Source organism: Chaetodon trifascialis, chromosome 5 (genome assembly GCF_039877785.1).
Source record: "Chaetodon trifascialis isolate fChaTrf1 chromosome 5, fChaTrf1.hap1, whole genome shotgun sequence".
NCBI classification, from domain to species: Eukaryota; Metazoa; Chordata; class Actinopteri; order Chaetodontiformes; family Chaetodontidae; genus Chaetodon; species Chaetodon trifascialis.
Window position 1 is genome coordinate 30,642,180 of NC_092060.1, and position 10,000 is coordinate 30,652,179.

Below are 10,000 nucleotides of genomic sequence, written 5' to 3' on the forward strand. Positions count from 1 at the left end.
TCACTGACTGAGCTGTGGTGTGTTCACTGACCGCAGCACATTTGAGCTCTGCTGGTCTCCGCTCTGATGGATATTAATGTGCTGGACTCGGTCTGCTGCTGTTCAACACGCCACGCTGACCTGCGACACCAGAAGCCTCTTTGGCTCCACCCGTCCCCTGCAGAGCTGGAATGGAAACCCAGCGCCCCCCCGGATGCCTCTGCAGACCGACGGCCCACTCCTGGTCGTCGGCGCGGATGAAACGCTTGCCGGCCAGTTTGCCCTCTGGCTACCTGGACGGCTGTTTGGCGAGCGGCCCTCTGGTTGGCCAGCTGGCTGGTTGTCAGGGGCGACACTGCTCAGGGTCGGGGTGGGGGGGTCCATGGCGGTGCCTCCATCGCTGGGCTTCGTCCAACTGTTAGTGACCTTGGCCTGGACCCCACTCAGCTGGACAGAGAGAGAGAGAGTGTGTGTGTGTGTGTGTGTGTGTGTGTGTGTGTGTGTGTGTGTGTGTGTGTGTGTGTGGAGGGGAATGTAGAAATCATCCCTGAAAGCAGCAGAAGAAGAAAACTGAAGGCGTCCTGGCTCCTGTCGTTTCCTCACATCTTCTTCTTTGTTGGTTCTGTCTCGGTGACGTTAGCTTCACTCGCCCTTGTTTTGACTTTATCTCTTGATTTGATTGGTCTGATCTTTGATGGCTGCTCTGACAGACTCATCGACTGGTGACGGCGAGCTGTGTGCTGTCTCTCTGCAGGATGTGATGAAGGTCTTCACGCTCTGATCTGCAGCCTCTGTGTGTGTGTCGGACTGTGTGTGTGTCCCGTTTGCTCAGCGTAGCTCGATGCTAACGTTAGCTCGCTGTGTTTTCTCTCTTCCAGTCGGTGTTGTGACAAGAAGAGCTGCGGGAATCGCAATGAGACGCCGTCCGACCCCGTCATCATCGACAGGTAGGACTCACCTGATGGTCTTCTCTCTCTCTCTCTCTCTCTCTCTCTCGCACATACGCTCATGCACGCACACACACCTGCGCACACACACACACACACACACACACACACACACACACACACACACACACACACACACACACACAGCGTCTCACTGGCTGTGAAAGAGTGTGAAGCTGTTTGAAACATGAAGTCGTTGAACATAATCTGAAATCAGGTGTTCTTCATGGTTCATCAGTCTGTGGAGGATCTTCAGGTGAACCTCGCTCAGGTGAAGCAGATCAGAATGGTTTTTTTCTGGTTCTCTGAGCTCAAACTTCACCTTCGCTGCCGGTCGTTCACCAAACCATCTGTCAGCTCGTGCTCTCAGTTTGCCCTCCGGCTGCCGGGGGAAACGGTAGACTAACAATGGTTAAAAACATTGTTGGGAAAGTTGATCAGTGATCGCTCAGCGTTTCTTCGATGACAGCAGTCTCACCACAGGGTCCATTGACGTCCCATGGTCTTCATCAGCAGATGGTCGTAGAGTCGTAGATGTTCACTAAACATGGCTTCTGAAAACAGTCAGCTGAAGAAGAACAAAACCCCCACACAATAATATCAGTCCGGCTGTTTCCTTTAGCCCACAAAAAGTCCTGGTCCTTGAACGTACCATGAGGGAGACGTCACCTCATGACATGTTTTATATTGGACATGGAAATCAGCTGTTGGCGTCTGAATTTTTACGCGATAGCTGTGAAACTGTGAGTGTTTGAATGGAAACGTGGAAAAGTCTTCACTCGGTTTTTGTGACTTCAGTCGATTTCTGTGATTCTTCTGCTTCTTCTTCACGTCTCACTTCAGACTCACCCGGCCTGAAATAATGTTTAAACTGCAGCCGTCACATCAGGTCTGCACGTCCTCAAACCTCCATGACTTCTGACCTCAGGAGCTGGATTCAGTGTGATGAAGACAGACTGTCAGAGCCTGATTCTAAGAGCTGATTTCAGATCAGAAAGAGACATTAGAGTCCTGTTTTTGACGAGGGACAACATGAATAAAAGACACATTTACATACCGTTTCATCTGGAATCAGGCCTTTGTGATGGCTTTGGAAAATACAGTTCCCACAATGCTTTGGGAGGTGTAAAGCTCGCTGTGTGAAAAGTTAGCTGTAGGCTAACTTGAGCTTTGTTATGTTAGCCTAGATTTTGGTAAACTGGCTCAATTAATAATCTGATTAGCTGTTAGCCTCTCCTGTTAGCAGCTCCTGTTAGCTTCTCCTGTTAGCCTCTCCTGTTAGCAGCTCTCGTTAGCCTCTCCTGTTAGCCTCTCCTGTTAGCAGCTCCTGTTAGCCTCTCCTGTTAGCCTCTCCTGTTATCTGCTCCTGTTAGTTTCTCCTGTTAGCTTTTCCTGTTATCTGCTCCTGTTAGCTTCTCCTGTTAGCCTCTCCTGTTATCTGCTCCTGTTAGTTTCTCCTGTTAGCTTTTCCTGTTATCTGCTCCTGTTAGCTTCTCCTGTTAGCCTCTCCTGTTATCTGCTCCTGTTAGTTTCTCCTGTTAGCTTTTCCTGTTATCTGCTCCTGTTAGCTTCTCTGTTTAGCAGCTCCTGTTATCTGCTCCTGTTAGCCTCTCCTGTTAGCAGCTCTTGTTAGCCTCTCCTGTTAGCTTCTTCTGTTAGCAGCTCTTGTTAGCCTCTCCTGTTAGCAGCTCCTTTTAGCCTCTCCTCTTAGCAGCTCCTGTTAGCTTCTCCTGTTAGCCTCTCCTGTTAGCAGCGCCTGTTATCTGCTCCTGTTAACAGCTCTTGTTAGCCTCTCCTGTTAGCTTTTCCTGTTAGCCTCTCCTGTTAGCAGCTCCTGTTATCCGTTCCTGTTAGCAGCTCCTGTTAGCTTCTCCTGTTAGCCTCTCCTGTTAGCAGCTCTTGTTAGCTTCTCCTGTTAGCCTCTCCTGTTAGCAGCTCTTGTTAGCCTCTCCTGTTAGCCTCTCCTGTTAGCAGCTCCTGTTAGCAGCTCTTGTTAGCCTCTCCTGTTAGCCTCTCCTATTAGCAGCTCTTGTTAGCCTCTCCTGTTGGCACTCCTGTTAGCAGCTCTTGTTAGCCTCTCCTGTTAGCAGCTCCTGTTAGCCTCTCCTGTTAGCAGCTCTTGTTAGCCTCTCCTGTTAGCCTCTCCTGTTAGCAGCTCTTGTTAGCCTCTCCTGTTGGCCTCTGCTGTTGGCCTCTCCTGTTAGCAGCTCTTGTTAGCCTCTCCTGTTAGCAGCTCCTGTTGGCCTCTCCTGTTAGCAGCTCCTGTTAGCCTCTCCTGTTAGCAGCTCCTGTTAGCCTCTCCTGTTAGCAGCTCCTGTTGGCCTCTCCTGTTAGCAGCTCCTGTTAGCCTCTCCTGTTAGCAGCTCCTGTTAGCCTCTCCTGTTAGCTATGTCCTCGTGGGTGTTCAGACAACGATCACTGCATCACTGCGACTCTGTGTCGAAGTGGATTTATGGACTTTTATTTATTGATTATGGCATCTTCCACAATGGACAATAACTAACTTCCTGTTGTAGTTACACCTGCATGCACCTGTCCCCTCCGCCTCCGTCAGTATGTTTATCTCACGCCTCCCTTCAGCTGTCCGTCCTTAACCTCCAGTGAGACGTTGGACAGCTCAGTTTGTCTCATATGTTGTCTCAAGGTTGATGAAATCTATTTGTTGTTGTCTGACTTTGTTGTGTCCATCACACCTCTGAAATCACACCTGCCGCTGCGACCTCATGTATCTGAAGCACGCAGTGATGATGCCTTCATTTATTTCCATCCAATGCCACAAAACTCTCCTCGTCTCTCAGTATGAATATTAAGTCCAACAGCCAATCGGACGATTTGGAGCATCAGCATCACAATCCTTTATTTACACCGCGGTCGTCCTCGCCGTCTAATCCCTCCGCCCCCGGTGTCCTTGGAGTCGGCGGCTGTCCGTCACAACGCCTGGCTGTGATTGGTCAGGTCGCAGTGGTGGGAGCCAATGACCTCAGAGGAGGTCGGGAGGAAGAAAGGGGGGGAGGGAGGGGTCAGTACCAACTCCATGTTGGCTCGTTAGAGAGGCCTTGGACTGCAGCCAGGACACACACACACACAGGCAGAGGTGTTACACTCTCATATACTGTATGAGTACAGACACACATTCTGACACACACACACACACACACACACACACACACACACACACACACACACACACACACACGCATATATAAGAGATCATACATGCCAGAACAGGAATTCATCAGTGAGTCTATGCACACATACAATGTACACACGCACACACACAGGCTCACACACACACACACACACACACACACAGGCTCACACACACTCACACACTCACACACACACACACACACACACACACACACACACGCTCACACACGCTCACTCTGGTCCGTCCTCTCACACCTTGGGCGGTGTGTGTGTGTCCTGGTGTGTGTGTGTTTGATGAGTGTTTTCGGAGGTTTTGTCACCTCTCTGTGTGTTCTGTCACACATGAGATGGACTCTATACGTCCACACACACGGTGCATTGTGGGTCCGGCTGGCCGGCGCTCTGCAGCGTCTCCACGGTGACGCCAGCAGTCAGCTGTGCTGTCCCATTGTGAAGGAGACAAACGTCAAAACCTTTTCAGATCGTTTTAATCTGAAGCCGCTCAGCAGACGACAAATTTAAGTTCACCCACAAACACAAACAGCAGAAACATGGAGAGAGTCCTCACCTCCGTCACCTCCCCCGTCACCTCCTCCACCCACACCACACCAGAACGCATCACCTGAACAGCAGGAGCTCACAGGACAGGACGGAGCCAGAGCCAGAGCCAGAGCCAGAGGAGGACCAGGAGGACAGACCGCGACTGCGATTGTGATGGTGTTCAGCCGAGCAGGTGAAGAGACAACGTGCACACCTGCGCACAGGTTAACGCGCTGCTGTTAGCTGTGTGCTGTGATGAGGTCGTGGATGTGCAGTCCATCAGTGCACGTGGACGAAGCTGCTGGCTCAGCCTCTCACTCATCCACACAGCCCTGTGTGTGTGTGTGTGTGTGTGTGTGTGTGTGTGTGTGTGCGTGTGTGTGTTCACACTAATATCAGAGTGTTTTCTTTGTCGTTCACTACAAACTGCTGCTGGAAACTGTCTGAAATCGCTCTCCTGCTCGTTCCTCGTCGCTTCTCTGCAGCTCGACCGCTTTAATTAGGACACGACAGGACACTGCTACTAGTCCACTAACCCAGGGAATACACACACACACAGAGTTATTGTGTGCATATTAATGGACGGGCACACACACAGTAACGTGGACACACGCATATATGTGCAGACACACACACTCTGTCAGTCCTCTGCCTGTGATTTACTGCAGCTCCGCTTGTTTGTCTGCATCTTAACGCCTGTTAAGAAATGCAGGATTTATGACTGGCCTGTAACACACACACACACACACACACATATCTTTCATGTGGGGGGCAGAGTTGGGGGGGGGGTTTAGTGTGTTTAGCGACCCATCATGCAAATGATGTAGCTCAGTGGCTACAGTAAAGCAGTTTAATGTTGTGAATTCACGTCTCGCTGAAGTAAATCAAAGTGACACACACGCACATGCACACATGCATATACACACACACACACACATGCATACACATGCACACACACACATGCGCACACAGGCACATACACACACTCTGGGTTTCGTCATCTTTTACATGGAGCTCTCTTGTTCTTGTACAGTTTTATTTCTCGAACGTGAACGTTTTCTCCGTCTCTTCTTCCTGCGGTGACCTATGACCTCTGACCTGCTCACTGCTGGTTGATCGTCACGTCTGGACATGTTGGTGTTTATTCCAGTGACTCTCAGATGAGTCTCTGCAGTGAGGATGGGACCGTGGACACAGCTGCTGTCTTTTTGAATGTCCTCTCTGGAAGCTGTGAGCAGGGACGTGTTGTGGACAGCAGACATACCAGAGACAGAGGGGACATTTGTGTCCTGACCAAACTGAACTACAAACAGGAAGCTGAAGCCCTGCATGTGTGTGTGTGTGCGTGTGTGTGCGTGTGTGTGTGAATATCCCCGTGTGTTGATGGCCTCTCAGAGGTCGCTTTGTTTCCTCCGTTTGCCGTTAATGGCTGAAATCCTGCCGAGGCAGCAGAACGCGGCGCTGACGGATCGCCGTCACACCGCCGTTATTACACGCTAATATTGCAATTAGATGGGTGGACGAGTCGCCCGAGCGGGGCGATAAATTGCCGCAGAGTGTCAAAGCGTATGAGGAGGCCGAGCTCTAATTACCCAGAACACACCTCTTCGCTGTCACCGCCACCCGCCTCTACACCCCCCCACCCCCCACCCCCCGTCTGACCATCACCCTCCTGCTTTAATGGCGGGGCCTTACATGGAGGTCGTGACCCCCCTTTACACACACACACACACTCGCAGAGCACCACTTGGTCTGCTAATGCCGTTTGCAGCTTTGATGTCATCTATACAGAGTGATGGAGAGCAACCTTTGACCTTCTGTCTCTCTCTCACACACACACACACACACACACACACACACACACACACACACACACACACACGCCATCGGCCTCCTTGCTGGCTGGAGTGACCTGAAGTGTGTGCGTGTTGGCCGTGATGACAGCTGGTCAGCGCTCAGGGAAGCTGCTTCACTGCTTCCTGTCTCATTTCTTTTACCAGAGGAAAGGACGGAACGCCGTCCCACAATCCCTTGCAGCATGTCACATGAGCCCAGCAGACCCGCTTCAGTCACGTCCCCGTTACTGCGAAGCTCGGTGAGATTCGCTCGACGCCACCGTCGTGTTTTCTTAATGAATCCGTGCTCACAGCTTCAGGTCAGACAGAGGAGTTTAGAAAACAGCCAGCGTCACCTCAGGTGTCACACCTGATGTCACGCCCCTGATCTTACCAGCCAATCAGATCACATTCTGCCCCCCCCTTTTTAGCTCACTACATACTGACTTGATCTATTTTAAAAGTAGTCAGTGAAAAGAAGTTACTGTCACATTAAACGTTAAAACTACATTTCCCATCAGCCCCCTCGGTCTTCTGCCGTGTGAACCAGCTGAAGGGAAATTTAAGGGAGAATGGAGGCTGAAGAGGCTGAAACAGGGCGTTTGTTGTTCTTGGGAAAAGTGTGTTTGTGTTTGTGAGTGCTCTGAGAGTGAATCGTCTGAGCGCAGAGAAACTCCTGCACGCCGTCTTTGTCTCACAGTTAAGATGCTTTATCGTCTCCTGGGACCTGAATGCCAGCGAGGCTGCAGAGCGAGCGTCAGCAGAGAGGGAGGAAGGTTTGATTTAAGGAGGCCATCGGGGAAGAAGCAGCACTGGTTTTATATGGAGCCCCTCAGAGCCCTCCACTGTTTTTATTGGTTTATTCTCCTTCATGTCAGCGTCTTTATCTTCAGCCACGTTACACATCTTCCTCTGTGTCTGTGTCTTCTTCGGAGACGCCGCAGTCACATGACTCAGTGCCTCGCGGTCAGAGCATCGCTTCCTTCACTGGTTGTTTTGCAGGTTTGGGGTCTGATGAGTTTACACAGCGTCCTCAGAAATGTGGACGTCCCCTTCAGGGACCACTTGTGGCTTCTTAGACACAGAGAGTCGATTATGAGACACAGTGCTGATTGGATCATAGTGCAGGAGGCGTCACCACGAGCGTGCGTCGCTGTTAAACTGGTCATCAGAGTGATGTCGGGCGTCCAGGCTTCATGCTCTCAGAGTCTCATGATCAGACGTCCTCATCGTCACCATAAACAGCGCTGTGAGAAAATATCTGATCCTTTGGTGAACATCAAAGTTAAGAAGCCCGTGGACATTAAAGCTGGATCCAACTACGACTCCCAGGGTGCATTTCACTGCCAAACATCCAATCATAAAGCTTGAAATTCAAACTGACCACTGACCTGGGAACAGCAAAGCTTTCCATGCACCTGTGAAGAGGTGGAGGTGGAGAGCGTCGGACCCTATGGAGGGTTAACTCCATGGGGGGGGGGGGGGGGGGGGGGTATCTGCCCCTGTGGACCCTTCCCAGCAATCGTGGCGTATTGATCGGACAGCGAGGCCCATCGGAGCCGGCCAGATTAAGAGTATAGATTTACAATAAAAGCAGGACATTACTGGGCAGGCGAGGCTAAAACTGAAAGGAGGGAGAGGAACGCCAGGAGGTTGCCGCAGGGGGTTCTGGGTAATTTGAGCTGAGGATATGGGTGACAGCAGAGACACGCAGGTCAACTGCTGCGACGTGATTTCAGGTTGGTGTCGTTACTGAAGGAAACCGATGTCACGACGACGCCTTAATGGCCCTTATGGCGCCGGCGTGGACGTGGGACCTGGAGGGGCAATGCATCATGGGTAAAGTGGGATCAGGTGATACTGATGGTGTTTTATTTTGAAGGTCGATTCTGATAGAAAGATGAGGTTTGTATCCGCTGATGGAACGTGCTTCTTCAAGAGCGCTGAGATTTCCTGATTTACCGCGATGACACGACGGCTCGTCCATCAGCTCTGACCAGCGTCTCCAGAGACAGACAGAGAGACGGACAGGCAGAGAGAGAGAGAGAGACAGACAGAGAGAGACAGACAGACAGACAGACAGACAGACAGACAGACAGACAGACAGGCAGGCAGAGAGAGACTGAGAGACAGACTGATTGACAGACAGACAGACAGAGAGACAGACAGACAGACAGACAGACAGACAGACAGACAGACAGACAGACAGACAGACTGACTGCTGCCTCTCAGGACAGAGGATGGTTGGACACGTCTTAAACGTCTTCCATGTCTCTGATGTCCTGAATCTGCTGTGAGTGTGTTTGTGGCAGACGGTGGGCTGTGACATGTAGACGGTGACACACACACACACACACACACACACACACACACACACACACACACACACACACACACCGACTGATCGCTGATCAGTGATCAATCCTCTGATCGGTGGTGTGTTTCCTGTCTTCCTGTCAGTGTTCGGGGTTGATGTACTGACTTTCAGCACAGCAGCAGCCAGTTTGAATGTGGGAGGAAGCAGAGGAAGAGCGAGAGGTCAAAGGTCAAGAGTCAGTCCTGTTTTTAGAGTCCTGTTTACTTTATGTGACGGGGAACATTAACAGGGACGTGTCCAGCTCTGGGACCAGGTCTCAGGCTGACCTCAGTGTCCGCAAATGTCTCTTCTGTCCGTCTCATCTGCTCCAGTTTGTCTCTCAGATCCTTGTGCGTGTGTGTGTATGTGCATGTGTGTGTGTGTGTGCGTGCGTGGTGGTTTGGGCCAGGACAGGCTGGGGGGGTCAGGAACCTGTCCCTGTGTCTGGGTGTCTCCATTGTGCAGCCGGGGCCTGCGGGGGCCCTCAGGGCTCAGAAAGGCTTGATGTGATCCAGGGAGGAGTGTGACTGAAAACATTAATCAGTGAAAGAGTTGCCCATTATTTCCTGATAATCGATGAATCCTTTAGAGCGGTTTTACCTGCTGTCCACATGGAGCCGGGGGTCCCGGTTCAGGGAGGACCAGGACTGAACTGGTCCCATCACGCACCGTCAGCTGGTTCCCACTTCCTGTTGACTCCTAATTGGATGGAGGAATTAAGGCCAAATGTGATTACATCACCACCTGCGGCTTCGTTAGCCGCCTCAGTGTCAACATCCAGCGGCGCTCAGCAAGAAGTGCCCCCCCCCGCCAAACACTCCTCGACATCCTCCACCGCCCCCCACCCCGACCCGGGGCGGGGCGCTCACTGGGGGATCATGGGAACTTTGGGAGTCCCCCCACCCCTTCTTCCTTCTTCTTCCCCTCGCCAAATCCCCCTCCCAGCATGCACCTTACCCCCTCAAGGCAAATCACCTTGTTAATCTCAGCACACACACACACACACACACACGCACAGACACACACACAGACACACACACAAACACACGCACGCACAGACACACACACAAACACACGCGTGCACACACACACACACACATACATATATATCCCCAGACGTTTGGCGTTTTACTGCAGCTGATCAGTTTTCTTCTTTGGACTTTGAATTTGAGTTAAAAGGATAAAAACAGGAT

At 51.4% G+C, this 10,000-nt stretch overlaps 3 protein-coding genes across 5 annotated transcripts in view; 1 reads left to right on the forward strand and 2 right to left on the reverse strand.

The window, feature by feature from the left end:
* Positions 1-10,000, reverse strand: part of canx (calnexin) — a 283,863-nt gene that overhangs the window by 177,673 nt on the left and 96,190 nt on the right. The window lies entirely within an intron of this gene.
* LOC139331126 (transcription factor COE3-like) overlaps positions 1-10,000 on the forward strand; it is a 100,077-nt gene that overhangs the window by 25,677 nt on the left and 64,400 nt on the right. For all 3 annotated transcript variants that reach the window (XM_070962461.1, XM_070962459.1, XM_070962460.1), the window contains exon 6: positions 858-926. In XM_070962461.1, coding sequence (XP_070818562.1) covers positions 858-926 — 69 coding nt within the window. The remainder of the gene's footprint in view (positions 1-857; positions 927-10,000) is intronic.
* LOC139331730 (RNA-binding protein 25-like) overlaps positions 4,579-10,000 on the reverse strand; it is a gene marked incomplete at its 5' end in the record, with an annotated part of 13,931 nt that continues 8,509 nt past the window's right edge. Inside the window, one exon of the mRNA XM_070963359.1 lies at positions 4,579-4,698. Coding sequence (XP_070819460.1) covers positions 4,579-4,698 — 120 coding nt within the window. The remainder of the gene's footprint in view (positions 4,699-10,000) is intronic.